At 39.6% G+C, this 20,384-nt stretch overlaps 1 protein-coding gene across 4 annotated transcripts in view; it reads left to right on the top strand.

Annotated features, from left to right (window-relative positions):
• NR5A1 (nuclear receptor subfamily 5 group A member 1) overlaps window positions 1-20,384 on the top strand; it is a 229,004-nt gene that overhangs the window by 60,449 nt on the left and 148,171 nt on the right. The window contains exons 1-3 of one of the 4 annotated variants that reach the window (XM_044306164.1): window positions 3,018-3,162; window positions 6,425-6,542; window positions 18,986-19,127. In XM_044306164.1, the coding sequence (XP_044162099.1) occupies window positions 6,441-6,542; window positions 18,986-19,127 (244 nt within the window). In that variant the 5' untranslated portion in view covers window positions 3,018-3,162; window positions 6,425-6,440. Of the gene's footprint in view, window positions 1-3,017; window positions 3,281-6,424; window positions 6,543-18,985; window positions 19,128-20,384 lie in introns of those variants that run through there. The other 3 variants (XM_044306160.1, XM_044306162.1, XM_044306163.1) reach the window with 3 other exon arrangements.

Below are 20,384 nucleotides of genomic sequence, written 5' to 3'. Positions count from 1 at the left end.
AGCCGGGGTCCAGCCTGGATGCTGCCTGAGCTCTGACTGAGGACAACTTCCCCGGATCCGCTTATATTTATGCGTTTTTTTGTCTCTTTTCACTTTCTTTTTTTCTCAGCGTTTTTGGCCTTCAGCAGCTGAAGTGTGGAGGGTTTCAGTGCCTTCTCAGCTCTCAGCTCGATCCCTGCTTATCTGTCATTTCTATGCGGTTTTGTCAGGTAATAAACGCCCGCTGCACCTCATGTAGCCTCCTGTGCAGATTGCGGATGAATAAAACTTTCCTGACGACATTGTGCTGCGGGTGAAAGCGGCAATGGGAGAATGGGAGCAACAGACGGGCCAGGACTTCACCGAAGAAAGGACGGACTCGGCTCTTTCAGGATTAAATGAACCCCTTTCTTCTGGCCGCACATGACATTTTAATGGCAATTTAAAGGCTATTAATAAACTAATTGTGAGTGGTTATTACAATAGTGAGAGTCACATATGTCTGCTGCTGGAGATACCTACCTGTCAGCAGCTCCTTCTGTGGGAAAAGCAGAGAGGAGAGCCCAAATGTACAATAATCCCATTTATAATAGTAATAACCGAGGTGATAGAATCATAGAGAGATAATGCTTAGAAAATTCAGCCGTCGATTTATTCTTTTTTATTTTTTTTGGTCTGTTTTATTCAGTCTATTCATTTCCTACTAATTGTATAAATGTATTTTATATTCTCAGTATATATATATATATATATATATATATATATATATATATATGGGTGAATAAAGGTTCACTTACTTTTATCCTTTGGAGTGCCACCCGTTTTTCTGGATTTATACATTGGGGTAATTTATTTTTACATTTTTTTTACAATAATTTATACAAGGGTAAGAAGCCTATTCCCCTTGGGACGTGCACCCTAACTCTATTTGATTTTGTACCAGTGCCGCCATTTTCCTTGAGATATATATATATACAGTACATTATAGTATGATATATTATTTTTGTATGATTATATTCATGTTTATATACTACTTTAAGGTTTATATATATATATATATATATATACATATCAGTATACACATACATAGGTTAGACCTATATATATATATATATATATATATATTAATATATATTTATATATACACACATTCATATTTTATATATATATTATCACAGTATACACACATATTTTATGCCTACACATATATACACACACAAATACGTTACTTATTAATTTATATGCACATTAATTGTGAATTTGTGATAGTAGACAATAGATAACTAGATATTAGATAGATATTAGATAAATAGATAATAAATAGATAGACAGATACTAGATAGATAATAGATAGACAATTGTTTTAATTTAATTTTTTTAAATTAAGACAAATCAGGCAAATTCAATTCCATGTCTTCTAAATGCATCACCTCCGCATTTGTTAATGAATAGAATGCAATGCTACTGAATCCACTGTTGTAGACTGCTCAGCTCTGCCCTGTTACATACAGAGACAGTACAAGCCGCCTATACAGTATTCGCTAAATGCGGGGCGACAGTACAGACACTTTGGTACATATTATTTATAAGTCATCCTTATTCCTTGTTCTGCTTTATTTTCATGTGACCAGTTATTATTGTAAAGTGTGAAGATAGACTGATGTGCCTCATCCCAGCTCCCGACTGCTGGCGGCTCATCACCAGAGTCCTGTCCTAGATACCTCCACAGTTCTCCAGTAATGAGACAGAGAAATCGATATGATAGATAATAGGATAGATAGATGATATATAAATTATCTATCTATCTATCTATCTATCTATCTATATATCTATCTGTCTGTCCTTCTATCCTTACATAGAGTGCTGCCACATCTCTGGCAGTTTTCTTTGTTTTACTGCTGTGCTGCTAGTGTGTGTACACTATATGTGTATCTATGTACAGCAGGAAAAGACAGCACTCCTTATGGAATAATAAGACACGTGCCGGACTATAGGACCCTGTTCCCAAATCTGTGTAGAATAAAAAAATACTCTGCAAAAATAATGTGCAAAAAGGCTTTATTCACCCAAGTCAACCGGACATGTCAGTCCTGTCACAGGAGCTAAGTCCAGCTAATGTCCTATGTCCGACTATGTCTTTATCTATTATCGCTCTCTCTCTCTCTCTCTCTCTCTCTCTCTCTCTCTCTCTCTCTCTCTCTCTCTCTATCCTCGATCTGTTTTTCTCCGTCTGTCTTTTTATCTCTATATAGCTATCATCTGTCTTTCTCTATCTCTCTATATCTATTATCTCTCTATCTGTCTACCTATCTATCTGTCTGTCTATGTAAATCTCTTTCTCTATCTCTCTTTATCTATCTATATCTCTTTATCTAGCTATCTCCTTTCCTCTTTATCTATCATTCTATCTATCTATCTATCTACCTCTCTCTCTACTCTCTCTATACATATTCTATCTATATCTCCTTTTCTCTGTCTATATCTATGTCTTTATCTATCTATCTATCTATCTATCTATATCAATCCATCATCTGTCTGTCTATCTATCTCTTTATCTGTCCATATCTATCTCTTTCTCTATCTATCTATCTATCTATCTATCTATCTATCTATCTATCTATCTATCTATCTCCTATCTCTGTCTATCTCTCTCTATCTATCATCTGAGTATCTCTATCTCTTTATCTCTACCTCTCCCATTCCATCTCCCTATCTGAGCCATATACATGTGAGGTGTACTGCTCCCTTGCTGTGTACCTCAGGCCGGATTCAGCACTCTGCAGGAACTGATGCGTTAAGAGACGCATTAAACGCTCCTGTAATAAATCCCAATAGTCTATAATCAGGCCTTTCATCATTGGCTGCCCTCATGACCAATGACCAAGCAGCAAGGAGTCCAGCCCCCCTGTCACAGGAGTCCAGTGCACTGGGCCATTTAAATGTCCAGGAGAGGGGGCGTGTCCGGACCTCAGACTGGCTGCTGCCCCGATCATTAATCCTCATTTCTACCAATGTGGAGAGCAGCAAGGTGTGAATAGGAAGCTGCAGCTCATCCTACGCATGGTGCCCCCTCCACTGTCCTCCTCACTACGCTGTGACAGCAAGGACAGCAGCTGCTGCCATAGCACCTAGGGCACCCTGTCTAGATCTCTTCACACCTACAAGAAGCATCTGCAGGCAGAGGTACACTTACATGATTTCTAAAGAGGAGCTGGACTGCAGCACTGACCCAGAGCACAACACATCCAGTGGTAAGAGGCTGCCTGCCATTCCATCCGACTGCAGGATCCAGTGCACACAGGCAGGTGACGGCGACAGATAATGTATACTACATATATCATGTCCACTACATATACATATAATGCATGCTAGACAGATAATGTATACTACATATATAATGTACACTACATATACATATAATGCATGCTAGACAGATAATGTATACTACATATATATAATGTATACTACACAGATAATATATACTACACACACATATATATATATATACATATAATGCATGCTACACAGATAATGTATACTACATATATAATGTCCACTACATATACATATAATGCATGCTAGACAGATAATGTATACTACATATATATAATGTATACTACACAGATAATGTATACTACACAGATAATATATACTACACACACACATATATATATATAATGCATGCTAGACAGATAATGTATACTACATATATAATGTATACTACACAGATAATGTATACTACATATATAATGTACACTACATATACATATGATGCATGCTAGACAGATAATGTATACTACACACACACACACACACACACACACACACACACATATATATATATATATATATATATATATATATACATACTGTATGCTAGACAGATAATGTATACTACACAGATAATATATACTACACATATATATATATATATATATATATATAATGTATGCTAGACAGATAATGTATACTACATATATATAATGTATACTACATATACATATAATGTATGCTAGACAGATAATGTATACTACAAAGATAATGTATAGTACATATATCATGTATACTACACAGATAATATATACTACACACATATATATAATGTATGCTAGACAAAAAATGTATACTACATATATAATGTATACTACACAGATAATGCATACTACCTATATATAATGTATTGTATAGACAATGTATACTATATATGGTATAGTATATAGATGATATATACTATATAAAGTGATAAGGTATATTATATAGCTAATATATATTATGTACACTACATAATGTAAACTATACAGAAATATGGTGTATTATACAGTTAATATACACAATGTATACTAGATCATGTATGCTATACAGAGATATTATGTATTCTGTATAGATATTATATATGATGTACAGTAGATACAAATTGCATACTATACATATAATGTATTTTATGTAGATAAGGTATACCACGTATACTTGATAGATTATGTATATTCTGTGGACTAGATAATGTATACTACATGGATCGTACATGCTAGATTGTGTATATTATGTGCACTAGAAAATGTATACTATATAGAGATTATGGGCGCAAGATAATGTAAACTGTATAGATAATATATACTAGACAATGTATGCTACAGAGATTATGTACACTAGATAGAATATATTTATATATATATATATATATATATATATAGTCCAGAAAATATATAGCTAATATATATATATATTTATATTAGGTATACTAGATACTATATCTATGATATATACAATGAAATAACATATGATATAGCAATACTATATACTATGTATACTAGACAGGGAATATACACAATATAATGTAAACTATATAGATAAAATACATTATGTATACTATAAAGATAATGTATACTATACAGAGAGATTATGTACACTAGATAATATATGTATAATAGAGTAGATAAATGCATATTGCATACTAAATGGAGAATGTATAGTGTATAGATGATATATACTTTGCTAGATAGAGAATGAATACTTTATAGATACAATTCATTATGTATACTAGATAGGTAATATATGTATAATAAGGTAGATATATAATTTATACTATATAATGTGTGTTATATAGATAATATATACTATACTTTAATAGATAATGTATACTATATAATGTGTATTAAATAGATAATAAATACTATGTATAGCAGATGGAGAATGTATACTATATAGATTATATATACTTTATCTACTAGATACATTAGATAGATAATTTATACTATATAATGTGTATTATATAGATATTATATACTATGTATACTACACAGAGAATGCATACTATACAAAGAGATTATGTACAGTAGATAGATAATATATGTATACAGTACTTCAGTAGAAAATGCATAGTATAATGTCTATTATATAGATAATATATACTATGTATATACCATATAGAGAATGTATACTATATAGATAACATTCACTATGTGTACTATATATATAATGTATGCTTTACAGAGGGCTTATGTACACTAGATAGATAATATTTATTAAATACAGCAGATACAGTATATAACTTATACTATATAATGTGTATTATATAGATAATGTATACTACATAGATACAATGCACTATGTATGCTAGAGAATGTATACTATACAAATAGAGTATGTACACTAGATAGATAACATATGTATACTTCAGTATATAATATGTACTATATAGATAATATATACTATGTACACCAGATAGATAATGTATACTATATAATGTGTACTATATAGATAATATATACTATGTATATACCACATAGATAATGTATACTATATAATGAGTACTATATAGATAATATATACTATGTATACCAGATAGATAATGTATACTATAGAGAGAGATTATGTACACTAGATAGATAATATATGTATACTGGATAGATGCATACTTCATATTAGATTGTACACTATATAATGTGTAGTATGTAGATAATATATGCTATGTGTACTAGGTATTTATACCATACAGATACGTGTGCCCTGGACAGACAGACATGGTACCTGGGCTGTTAGGCTCCCCCTACTAGTAATGCTGTACTCAGCTCACACTCAGCCTTTGCTTCTAGAATAAATGATACATCTGTAGTTCTGTTCAAAATTTGCCAGGTTAAAAATAAATAAATAATTTCATAAATAAATAAATAAATAAATAAAACCCACAAGAAAGCAGTGCATGAAGCTAAGATAAAGAGTGAGCTCCCCATAGACGGGGGGCGGCCCGTGTCTGCCTCCCCCTGACAGATATCATGTATGGAGAATGTCGCAGGATTCCTTCACATTCATCTCCAGCCTCCATGGTGTGCACTGGGTCCTGAGCTGCTGCGATCAATGTGAGGCGGCGTCAGTGTTCTTCAGTCTGACGTGATTGATATCGGTTGTAAATCGGTCGCAAGATTGATGTCCTTTGTGTCACATGCAGGAAGTCGCACAGAAGAATGGATTACAGCTACGACGAGGATCTGGACGAGATGTGCCCGGTGTGTGGGGACAAGGTGTCCGGCTACCACTATGGGCTCCTCACGTGCGAGAGCTGTAAGGTCAGTGTGGCTGATATAGAATACCGCAAGCACAGGCGCATGGTGTGCACTAACACAGATATGGGGGTAGTAATACCATGCAGTGCTCAGTGTATTCAGTGATTGTAGGGGGTGGTGTGTAATTTATTACTATTAGGCTTCTTGCACATCAAAGTATTTTCTTTATGGGTCCGTTCAGTTTTTTTTTTTGCGTATCAGTTTTTTTGCGGACCGCAGAATACATATGGTCGTGTGCATGAGCCCTTATACTGAGTGATGTGACAGCGGGTAGTAATGCCGCAGACCGTCATCTGCATAATGCAGAATATAATACATAGTAAGGCTACATGCACACGACCGTATGTGTAGCGGTCCGAAAATTGAGGATCTGCAAAAAAAAAAAAAAAAAAAGGATAACATCCGTATGCCATCCATTTTTTGGGGGAGGATCAATGCCTAAAATAGACAAGAATAGGACATGTCCTATTTTTTTGCGGGGCTAGGGAACGGACATACTGATGCGGACCCATTGAAATCTGTCTGCATCCTATACACAGACCCATTGAAGTGTCTGCATCCTATACACACAAAAAACGGAACGGACACAGAAACAAACAACGTTCGTGTGCATGTAGCCTAATATTCAGTGCTCAGTATATTCAGTAATTGACCAGGATAGAGACAGTAATAAAGTAGTATATATACAGTGCTCCGTATATATTCTGTGATGGGGGAGGGTAATGCAGCAATGTTATATAGGAAGCTCAGCATATTCAGTGATCTCAGGGGGAGGATAGTAATACAGCGTTATATACAGCGCTCAGTACAGTCATTATTTCACTGGGGTTGTAATATAGTATTTATATACAGTGCTGATCTTACCCATCTATTATCTATCTAGTATCTATCTACTATCTACTATTTATCTATCTACTATCTATCAATTATCTATTTATCTATCTACTATCTGTCTATTATCTATCTATCTATCTATCTATCTATCTATCTATTATCTATCTACTATTTATCTATCTAGTGTCTATCTAATATCTGTCTATCTATCAGCTATCTATCTATCTAGTATCTATTTGTTATCTATCTAGTGTCTATCTAATATCTGTCTACCTATCTATTATCTATTTACTGTCTAGTATATATCTACTATCTATATTTTATATATCTATCTAGTATCTATGTAATATCTATCTATCTATCTATCTATCAATCCATCTTTTATCTATCTACAGTCAGGTCCATAGATATTGGGACATCAACACAATTCTAACACTTTTGGCTCTATACACCATCACAATGGATTTGAAATGAAACAAAAAAGATGTGCTTTACCTGCAGACTGTCAGCTTTAATCTGAGGGTATTTACATAACGGTGTAGGAATTACAACAGTTTGCATATGTGCCTCCCACTTGTTAAGGGACCAAAAGTAATGGGACAATTGGCTTCTCAGCTGTTCCATGGCCGGTGTGTGTTATTCCCTCATTGTCCCAATTACAATGAGCAGATAAAAGGTCCAGGGTTCATTTCAAGACTGCTATTTGCATTTGGAATATGTTGCTGTCAACTCAAGATGAGATCCAAAGAGCATTCACTATCAGTGAAGCAAGCCATCATTAGGCTGAAAAAACACAACAAACCCATCAGAGAGATAGCAAAACATTAGGCGAGGCCAAAACAACTGTATGGAACATTCTTAAAAAGAAGGAACGCACCGGTGAGCTCAGCAACACCAAAAGACCCGGAAGACCATGGAAAACCACTGTGGTGGATGACCGAAGAATTCTTTCCCTGGGGAAGAAAACACCCTTCACAACAGTTGGCCAGATCAAGAACACTCTCCAGGAGGTAGGTGTATGTGTGTCAAAGTCAACAATCAAGAGAAGACTTCACCAGAATGAATACAGAGGGTTCACCACAAGATGTAAACCATTGGTGAGCCTCAAAAACAGGAAGGCCAGATTAGAGTTTGCCAAATGACATCTAAAAAAGCCTTCACAGTTCTGGAACAACATCCCATGGACAGATGAGACCAAGATCAACTTGTACCAGAATGATGAAAAGAGAAGAGTATGGAGAAGGAAAGGAACTGCCCATGATCCTAAGCATACCACCTCATCAGTGAACGATGGTGGTGGTAGTGTCATGGCGTGGGCATGTATGGCTGCCAATGGAACTGGTTCTCTTGTATTTATTGATGATGTGACTGCTGACAAAAGCAGCAGGATGAATTCTGAAGTGTTTCGGGCAATATTATCTGCTCATATTCAGCCAAATGCTTCAGAACTCATTGGAGGGCGCTTCACAGTGCAGGTGGACAATGACCCAAAGCATACTGCAAAAGCAACCAAAGAGTTTTTTAAGGGAAAGAAGTGGAATGTTATGCAATGGTCAAGTCAATCACCTGACCTGAATCCGATTGAGCATTTTACTTGCTGAAGACAAAACTGAAGGGAAAATGCCCCAAGAACAAGCAGGAACTGAAGACAGTTGCAGTAGAGGCCTGGCAGAGCATCACCAGGGATGGAACCCAGCGTCTGGTGATGTCTATGCGTTCCAGACTTCAGGCTGTAATTGACTGCAAAGGATTTGCAACCAAGTATTAAAAAGTGGAAGTTTGATTTATGATTATTATTCTGTCCCATTACTTTTAGTCCCTTAACAAGTGGGAGGCACATATACAAACTGCTGTAATTCCTACACCGTTCACCTGATTTGGATGTAAATAGCCTCAAATTAAAGCTGACAGTCTGCAGATAAAGCACATCTTGTTAGTTTCATTTCAAATCCATTGTGGTGGTGAATAGAGCCAAAAATGTTAGAATTGTGTCGATGTCCCAATATTTATGGACCTGACTGTATCTATTTATTATCTATCTATCTATTATCTAACTATTTACTGTCTATTATATATCTACTATCTAGCTTTTATCTATCTATCTATCTATCTATCTATCTATCTATCTATCTATCTTTTATCTATCTATTATCTATCTATCTATCTATCTATCTATCTATCTATCTATCTATCTATCTTTTATCTATCTATCTATCTATCTATATTGTCTAGTATATATCTAATATCTATCTGTCTATCATCTATGTATGTATGTATGTATGTATGTATCGATCTAGTATCTATCTATCATCTATCTAGTAGTAGTGGTTGGTACGGATGACCTTTCTCCATGAAAGTAAATAGGGCTGAGCGCGACACCAAGCACGGCCACTATACAATGTACGGCGCTGTCCTTAATAAGCTGCAAGAAGGCCTCGGGCTCACAGGAGCGCCAGTGTCTTCTCAAACAGCTGATCGGCAGGGGTCACGGTTGTCGGACCCCCACTGATCAGATACTGATGACTTAGGGTCCATTTAGACATCCGTAGTGTTTTGTGGTCTGCATATTGGGGACAGCAAAACACTGACACCGCACATCACTGGCACTTAATAGAGGATTCCTATTCTTGTCCACGGCTGCGGACAAGAATAGGACAATCTCTATTTGTATTTGCGGAGCCGCAGACCAGAAGTTCGGGGCAGTGGACCTGAAATGCGGACAGCACACTATGTGCTGTCCGCATCTTTTCCGGCCCTATTGAAAATAAATGGGTCCGGACCCATTCTACGGACGTCTGAATGGACCCTTAGGCCTCATGCACACGGCCGTTGTTTGGGTTCGCATCCGAGTCGCTGTTTTTGCGGCTCGGATGCGGACCCATTCATTTCAATGGGACGACAAAAGATGCGGACAGCACTCCGCGTGCTGTCCGCATCCGTTGCTCCGTTCCGTGGCCCCCCCCCAAAAAATAGAACATGTCCTAGTCTTGTCCGTTTTGCGGACAAGAATAGGCATTTCTACAACGGGCCGCTCGTTCCTTTCCTGCAAATTGCAGAAGGCACATGGGCGGCTTCCGTTTTTTTTGCGGATCCACGTTTTGCGGACTGCAAAAAACAGAACGGTCGTGTGCAGGAGGCCTTATCCTGAGGATAGGTCATCAGTATCAAAATCTCGAAAAAAAAACTTTAAAGAAAGAAAATCCCACAATGGTCACTGAAATTGCTTGAAACTGACAAATGTAATGTAAAACTCTCAATGAGACTTCTGCACCTGTCCACAGGTATTTTGGCTACTTCTCATGAGCACACTGCTCCGGCTGTCTCAGGTGAAGGGTGCCTTCTCCAGACTGCAGGTTTCAGCTCCTTCCACAGATGTTCAATAGGATTTAGACCAGGGCTCAAAGAAAGCCAAATCAGCGTAGTCCAATGCTTTGCTCTTCTGGGATGTTTTTAGCGATGTGTTTTGGGTCACTATCCTGTTGGAGGTCCCATGACCTGCGACTGAGAAGAAGCTTTCTGACACTGGGCAGCACATTTCACCCAAGAATGCCTTGACAGTCTTGAGATTTCATTCTACTTTGCACAGATTCAAGACACCCTGTGCCAGATACAGCAAAGCAGCCCCAAAACATAACAGATCCTCCTCCATGTTTCACACTAGGTACAATGTTCTTTTCTTTGTATGCTTCATTTTTGCTTCTGTGAACATAAAGCTGATGTGACTTGCCAAAAAGCTCTAGTTTTGTCTCATTTGTCCAAAGGACGTTCTCCCAGCTTTGTGGTGTCAGTGTGCATTATAGCAAATTCCAGTCTTGCTTTGGCTAAGACAGCGACGGATGGTGCGATTTGACACTAATGTACCTTGACCTTGGTGTTCACCTCTAATCTCCTTGGAAGTTGTTCTGGGCTCTTTGGTTACCTTTAGAGATGAGCAAATCAAAGTTGATAAAGAGGAGATCGATCCGAATTTCCGAAAAAATTTGATTCGTACTGAAGCCTAATTTCCTCACGCTTCGTGGTAAAGAATCTCATTTTTTCCTAAAATGGCTGCTGCACGTGTGAGGACATGGAGCAAAGAACTCTGGGAACGAGGGATCACCCACAGTTCCATGCATGCAGCCAATCAGCAGTCAGCCAGCCCTGTGATGTCACAGCCCTATAAATAGCCTCAGCCATCTTGGATTCTGCCATTTTCCAGCGTTCTTAGTGCAGGGTGAGACGTCAGCAGGCGCTAGGGACAGTGCTAGGAAAGACTTTATTGTGGTGAAAAATCGATTTACAAATTCAGGGAAAGATTACTCAAGGTGCAGGGAAAGGATTGGGAGGCATTATCTGCAATATAAAAGGGTCCAATAGGGGAGTGTACAGCCTGGGTAATAGGAGCGATTCTATTATACCTTGCTGCACTAACTGGGGATCCAAATTGCACTAAATGATAGCTCAGTAATTCCAGCAAATCTTGCTTGCTATTGGGGTGCAAGTGCTGTGTGATAGAGCCACTTACGGGGTGTATTAATACAAAAGATAACTGCATCCTATTAGCCATTCTGCGGTGCATTTTGATTGTTATATTTTTCTTGGGAGGGGGGTGTATTAATAGGAAAAAGAATACATCTTAATTGCCGTTCTGCTGTGAATTTTGATTGTTATATTTTTCTTGGGAGGGGGGTGTATTAATCGGAAAAAGAATACATCTTAATTGCCGTTCTGCTGTGAATTTACATTTTACTACAGCCATTTATGGGGTGTATTAATAGGAAATATACGTATGTCCTGTTAGCTGTTCTTCAGTGAATTTTGATTGTTATATATTTTTTTTTGAGGGGTGTATTAATAGGAAAAGGAATAAGTCTTAATTGCCGTTCTGCGGTGAAGTTACATTGTACTATAGCCATTAACGGGGTGTATTAATAGGAAAGATACGTACGTCATATTAGCCGTTCTGCGGTTAATTATGATTGCTATATTTTTTGGGGGGTGTATTAATAGGAAAAAGAATACATTTTAATTGCTGTTCTGCGGTGAAGTTAAATTGTACTACAGCCATTTACGGGGTGTATTATTTGAATGTAATTCTTTTATTATACAGTATGTCAGATGGACAAGTGACAGGCCCTTCAAAGGGAACGGGCAGTGGCCAAAATGTTTCTGTCGCAGGCCGAATTAGCAGCAGAAGAATGGGGGGTGGCAGCAGGAGTCGCAGCGAGAGGCCTGAGCTACCTAGCTCATCTAGCGGGTTGTCTTGACCAGCAACCCTGCGGTCCTTGAATGGTTGAATCGGTCTTCGACTTCGTCGCAAGTGAGACTAGACACCCCCAGTCAAGAGTCGGTGGGTTCCTCTGACAAGACGCTTACTTTGCATGGCCCGGGAGCAGGCCCTGTGCCCCCAACTGTCCTCAACCTGTCTCTGTCATTTTCTGTTCCCTCAGCGCGAGAAGTTTTATATGCCATAGGCTCGGCTCCACTATTCAGCAAGTACGAGCTACTAGAGGACAGTCAGCAGCTACTGCCCAGCCAAGATATGGAGGAGACATCCGCCTGTTCCTCCGGTAGGCGGCCAAGTAGTGATGATGAGAGTCACGTGGGAGCAGGTGTTGCAAGCGGTGTTGCAAGCTCCTGGCTCTGAGACTGTTGAGGGGGACATCAGTGACATGCAGACAGTAGTGGATGATGATGATGTAGCCGATCGCACTTGGGAGCTGGGTGAAGACTGGGTGGACTCTGCTGCATCTTTCAGAGAACTGATGGCTTCTTCCGGGCCGAGGTGGAGAGTCCCAAGCCGTCATTTCTTTGCTAAAAAGGCAGTACCAGCCCTGCACACATATGTAGAACAGAAGGTGGGCCAGTCCTTGAGCCAGTCAGTGTCTGCCAAAGTGCACGGCAGCGCCGACGTGTGGAGCTATAACTACAATCAAGGACAATATATGTGGTTTATGGCCCACTGGGTAAATGTGGTTCCTGCCCAGCCACACCAGCAACTTGGCCAGGTGATGCTGCATCCTCCTCCATGTTCTGATGCTATTGGTCCTGCAACAATAACCGCCTTTACCTCCTCATCCTCCACCGTGTCCTCAGACTCCACTGCAGGGAAAATTCACAGTGCTACTCCAGCATACCACATGTGCAGGGCACGGTGGTGTCACACTGTTCTGCGCCTAGTTTGCCTGGGTGAATTGAGTCACACAGGGGAGGAACTGCTCCGCATCCTTCATCAAGAAATTGAATTCTGTCTTTCTCCTCGAGAACTCAAAATAGGAACCATCGTGACCGACAACTGGAAGAACATGGTGTTGGCGCTGCGTCAAGGAGGGCTGTGTCAATCGCTTCCTGAAGTCTTCACCCCATCTGTGACACATTCTGAAAATAGCCAGGATACTTTGCATGCACTTTGGACCACACTCTATGGTTTCCTCATGCTGCTGCTACCTCACCACTCTGTCACTGGGCCACTCTGTGGACTCCTCATGTTGTTCCCACCCTCCCCACTCCATGACTGGGCCACTATTTTGCATTTTTGGGCTGGATGACATTACCATTTATTTGACCCTTCTTCTGATCTGTCAGAATGAAGGAAAAATTAGACACACAACGGATCCTGTCTATGTACCAGCTGTAAGGCCTGCATGACATGGTCCCTATTGTGCATCAGAATTGGCTTATGATTTGGTAGCCAAAAGCAGGAGTGGGTACAAAACACAGAAGACATGCAAATATTCCATTAACGTGTCATCTCTGTTTTAGATCCACTCCTGTTTTTTTTTGGCTTCAGCAATACCGATGCTCAACAGACAGGATCCGTTTTTGGGGGTTATTGTTCTGACGGATCAGAGGAAGGACAAAATAATCAGTGACGTCAACACAAACTTACTGCTGACACCCTCTCCACTCTGTCAGGGGGGCTCTACTTGTACAAGCATTTAATAGAACAGGGGCTGTAGACATCTATGTGAAATTAGCTGAGGATGGTGTAAAAGGAGTGCCCTCTTTCACGTTATAGTAGAATCTTAGGCCTCTGCACAGTACTTTATACCTGACGCTAACATTGCTCTGTAAGGCTACTTTCACATTAGCGGCAGCCTTCTTCGGCAGGCTGTTCCGGCGGGTGAACAGCCTGCCAGATCCGTGCTGTTGCTAGTGTACGCTTGCCACCGGAAGTCTGCTCTGGCCCATTCACTATAATGGGGCCGGGCCAGAGGTCCGGCTGCAGCACGGCAAGCATGCCGAGAGGCGGCTGGAGTAAAACTATGAAGTTGTAGTTTTATTCCGGCCGCCTCTCGGCATGTTTGCCGTGCTGCGGACCCTCCAGAACAGCCTGCCGAAAAAGGCTGCCACTAGTGTGAAAGTAGAGTTCACATTTGAGTTAGGGTGAGTTCACATCACCGTTAGCTTTCCATTTCCATCAGAAGAAGAGAGAGAAAAAAAAAAAAGATCCAGGAAAAAAATGGTTCCTGTTGCCTCAGTTGTAGCCATTTCTGTCTGAGATGTTTTTTTAGATGGAAACAAAAGTACTGCATGCAGGATTTTTTTTCCCATCTAAAAAACGCATCTCAGACGGAAATGGCTCAAATGGATGACAACTAAAGCAACAGGATCCGTTTTTTTTTTTTTTTTTTTTACAGGATCCATTTTTTTCCTTCTCTTTTCTTCTGACAGATTAGAAGAACCAAAAGCTAAATGGTGATGTGAAGTCACCCTTATATGGTCAGTTTTGGCCCCATGAAGTGTGCGGTGAATCTAAGAGCGACGCCTGTCATCTGCATGTCAAACTGACTCACAGTATTATTTCACTTCCACAGCAGACTCCCTATCCCTGTTTCTGCAAGGCACACCATTATACAGGCTCTCTGCAGCCCGGAAATAGCAGTTTTTTTTAATGAGATTCGCCACCAATAAATTTGGATCGAATCAAATCTTTTTGGAAAATTCGGCAAGCCAACCAAATCGAATTTTTGAGAAATTTGCTCATCTCTAGTTACCATTCTTATTATCCATCTTTTCAATTTGTCATCAATTTTCCTCTTGCGGCCATGTCCAGGGAGGTTGGCTACAGTCCCGTAGACCTTAAACTTCTGAATAATATGTACAGCTATAGTAAAAGGAACATCAGGTTATTTGGAGCTGGTCTTATAGCCTTTACCTTTAGCATATAATTTCCTCTCTAATCTCCTGGGACAACTGTCTGCTTAGCTTTCTTCTGTCCATATTCAATGCGGTACCCGTCATGATACCAAACAGCACAGTGACTACATTTCACCCTTTAAATAGGCACACCCGCTGACTTAGTTTAAAGACATCTGTGATGCTATTTCCAGGACACACCTTAGTTTAAAGGGGTCCTATTCTCTGGATAGATCATCAGCATCTGATCGGCGGGGGTCTGACACCCGGGACCACTGCCAATCAGCTGTTTGAGAAGGCTGCGACACTGGCTGTAGTGACACAGCCTTCTCATTGTTTCCCGCAGACCCAGTGATGTCACGACTAGTATTACTGGGCGCAGCTAAGCCCCATTCAAGTGAACCTGGCTTAGCCGCGCCCAGGCCAGTGTCGGACCCCCACCGATCAGATGCTGATCTATCCAGAGGATAGATCATCAGTAAGAAAAAGCTGCACAACTCCTTTAACCTATCCCTATGGTCAAATTATTTTCAATCTTTTCTAGGGGTACCATCATTTTTGCCCAGGCCAGTTTCATTAGTTGTTCCATGTGTTTATCTGGAATCTATTGTCTATCTATCTATCTAAAAAAGCAAATAGATGGCAGCACTAGAGTCAATGAATGAAATTAACAGAAGAGGTGCATGCCAAAAAGAGACTAGACTATTGCCCAGCATACAAAACAGCAAAAAGGCAGCACTCAAAATTCTATAAAAACACAAAAATGATTTATTCACCCATGTGGAAACACGGCATTTCGGCTCAACCTTAGAGCCTTTCTCAAGCTTCGGAAAGGCTCTAAGGTTGAGCCAAAACGTTGCGTTTCCACACGGGTGAATAAATCATTTTTGTATTTTTATTGATTTTTGAGTGCTGCCTTTTTGCTGTTATCTATCTATCTCTCTCTCTGTCACATATCTATCTATCTAATCTATTTATCTATTATCTCTCTATCTATTTATCTATCTAATATATGTCTATCTATCTAGTATCTATCTGTCTAGTATCTACCTACCTATCTAGTATCTCTCCACTATCTATATTGTGTGGAAATATATCTATCTATCTATCTATCATGTATCTATCTATCTAATATATGTCTATTGAGTATATATCTATCTATTTGTCTACTATCTATGTAGTATCTCTCCACTATTTATAGTGTATATCTATCTATCTATCTATCTATCTATCTATCTATCTATCTATCTATCTATCTATCTATCGATCTCATCATGCATCAGTAAGTCTATTTTTCTAGCCATTTATTGTATACTCCACCCTCTCCAATATCAATCACTCTTTTCAGCTGTCACTATCTGACACATGGATACATTTAATTGAATTTAAGGCAGCACAGTATTGGGTTTGCTCTTGCTTCTTCCATAGAAAATGTTATAATAGGCGAATGCCACCCACTTTGTCCATTGCTTTTTTCTTTTATCATCATCATAAATTCAAAAACACACATTTTCTGGAATAAAAGACAAAGGGGATCCATTGTTTGCACTGAGCGTGTTTTAAAAATTTGAAACAATGTTGCCTGCAAAAGAAAACATCCAGAGGAGTTTGTAACAATCACCAACATAATTTGCATTGTGTGAATGTGGAGTCCTGGATGGCTAGAATGTACACAGTTATTGGGAGGCCTAGACTAGATACAAAGATATTGTGTGGCCTCATGTCAAGAATGCAACACAATGAAGAAAAAGACAATATAGAGTTGCTGTAAATCTGTAAAAATCTGCTTTTACCCGGCATCCTCATCTCAGTCCATTAATTGCTAGTTGTGCTGAAAGACTTGGATAATTAGGATTTAGTCTGATGACAGCAGGTTATTGAAAAACATTGTGTAGCCATTGGCTTTAGGGTTCTAAACTGATACAGCTATTTCTCTATCTCTAGACATCAGTAGATAAGGGTACGGTACTTTCACACTAGCGTTTTTCTTTTCCGGCAAAGGTCTGTCAAAAGGGCTCAATCAATTTTATCCCCATGCATCCCTATACGGTTTTAAAAAAAGGTGAAAAAAATAAAGACGGATCCAGCATTTCAATGAATTTTTTTGACTGATCAGGCATTTTTCAGACAGATCAGGATCCTGATCAGTCTTACTAATGCCATCAGTTGACATACGTTTTGCCGGATCAGGCAGGCAGTTCCGGTGACGGAACTGATTGCCGGATTACTCTCCTGCAAGAGTGAAGGTAGCCTAAGCCATGCCAAATGTTTCCAATAGATATTGCTCCACCATCTATATTTCTCCCAAAACTGAAAGGAAAGCACTCCTGAATCACACAAGAAAGTACATATTAAATAAGGACCTTTATATGATTCTGTTGAAGCAGTTCTTTTCAGGGTTACTAAAAATGCTCATATACATAAGATAAGAGTCACCTGAAAAATGGCCATTTCAGCCAACCATCGCTTGAAAAATTGATGTAAAACCTATGGTCTCTGATGGTCGATGGCACTCTTCAATCTGCCGAAATTATCATTGTCAGCCATGGTCGGCCACAACAACATGTGTATGTCATGATCAGTCAAATGGGGTAAATCATTTGCCCCTTTGCCCAAGCAGCAAAGAGTCTATTCTTTTTAAAGTTGACTCCCTGATCGTTCAGCTTAGTCCCTCCTGTTGCTGGTGGGATAATTCATATAAAAGATCCTATGGATGACCAATTGGCCACATCGCTGCAGACTGTTACCCATCCCTGATTCAGATAAATTACATAGAAGTTACCCAAAAGGTAATTTCATACATGGTGCAGGACAACACCACAGCTAAGGATAGGTAGGACACCTTTATACAATAGATGTGGTGTAAAAAGTAGAGACCTATGAAGCCGGGTCCAGCAACACCTACAGAACTTTGTTGGTGCCAGGCCTTAATGTAGTGAGAATGAGATGGTATAGATTTAAAGGGATTGTCTCAACATGACAATCATCTGCAGTTAGATGATCACTACGAGACCAGCTTCAAAAACTACAGATAGTCAGCGGTTATTGCCGGGGAAGCTTCAGGTCACATGAATAGCTGTCCATTTAATTGATAAATAATTAAAGAACATCAGGGCGATAATGCCCTTATGTCCTGATCTGGTGAGGTTGGAAACAGCTGGAAACATTATCATACCCAATTTTTCAGTGGTCCATCAAAACTATAACCAATGTCAAGGCTGCTACAGCAGTAACCTGGAAGGCCTTCATGGATAATTCATTGTAAGTATGCTCTCTCAATGTCTGCATGGGTTTCTTTTCTTCTCACACATACAGGTAGCTACATTGACTTCCCTTGACACTGGCCCTACAGTGTGTATCTCAGATAGGGAAATTAGAGGGATTCCAATGAGAAGAGAAAAAAAAATTAGTGTCACCTTATGTATACAATGCTTTCTTTCCCAATTGTTTTACTAGAATATGCCGTTCATATCTGGTTGGTTTCTCTCCTTCAGGGTTTCTTCAAGCGGACAGTGCAAAATAACAAGCGGTATACCTGCACAGAAAACCAAAGCTGTAAAATAGACAAAACTCAAAGAAAGAGGTGTCCATACTGCCGTTTCCAAAAATGTTTAAATGTAGGAATGCGACTGGAAGGTAAGACCATTATACATCATCTCTATATACAAAATTGGCATAGAGTCAAAATTATGTGACAAATTTATCAGTGCAAGGCTATATACTGTATACAGTGGTCTCTCGAGTTACAATATTAATTAGTTTCATGGCGAGCATTGTGTTTTGAAACCATTGTAAGTTGAGTAATCGGTTCCAAAGCCCCAAAATGTCATCCAAGATGAAAATGAAGATTGAAGAAAAATAAGATAGATAAAACAATTCCTTACATATAACTAGCATCTAAGGGCTCATGCATACGACCGTCTGCCCTCTGAGACATACGGTCTGTGAGCCGGCCATATGTCCCGGAGCGGCATACATCGTGCGCACAGGTGCGCACAGTATCATAGATTACTATGATGCTGTGCACATCGGGCCGCCGGCGGGGCTATTGTACAGCACTCATATGATATTATGAGTGCAGGACAATAGCCCCGCGGGCGGCCAGATGCGCGCGGCATCAGAGTAATCTATGATGCTGTGCGCTCCCTTGCGCATGATTGTGCGCTCCCTTGCGCATGATGTATGCCGCTCCAGGAGTGAACTGAAGACATCCTGATGCATACTGAACGGACTGCTCTCCATTCAGAATGCATTAGGATAAAGTTCCCTAGGACGGAACTTTATACCGGAAAAGTTTAACACAAGTGTGAAAGTACCCTTAATTGTTCTCTTGTGTTTAATATATTTAGTACTACTAAGACCACTTCCACATGTAACGGCTATGTCCGGCAGGTATTGTAGGGCGGGAGCCAGACACAACTGATATACAGTATGTGCGCAGCACTTCTGACACAGATCTGACCTGTGCCTGCTCCACTAACCCTGTCCGGCATGTCTGCTTTTAGCTTAGTACAGCAAGGACAGACTAATCTTCATCAGCCCCCCAAATCAGCCCCCCAATCTTTATCAGACACCCGAATCAGACCCCCACATGTTATCAGATCTCAGATCAGACCCCCCAATCAGACCCCCCGACTTTATCAGATCTCAGATCAGACCCCTCAATCAGACCCCCAATCTGCATCAGACCTCAGATCAGATCCCCCAATCAGACCTCGAATCCTCTTCATACCTAAGATCAGACATAAAATAAATGAACACGCACCACTCCGTAGTCTTCTGCCTACGTGCACTACATTCTGATGCTTTACGCAATGTGGCACCTGGAAGAAGACGTATATTTTTTTTTTCTAAAAGTTGTAGCTATTTTTTTTTTAACACCTTCCCTGAGAG

The sequence above is a fragment of the Bufo gargarizans genome, chromosome 9 (assembly GCF_014858855.1).
Source record: "Bufo gargarizans isolate SCDJY-AF-19 chromosome 9, ASM1485885v1, whole genome shotgun sequence".
Taxonomy (NCBI): Eukaryota; Metazoa; Chordata; class Amphibia; order Anura; family Bufonidae; genus Bufo; species Bufo gargarizans.
Note: the sequence above shows the minus strand (reverse complement) of the source record. Positions and strands in the feature narration are given on the sequence as shown.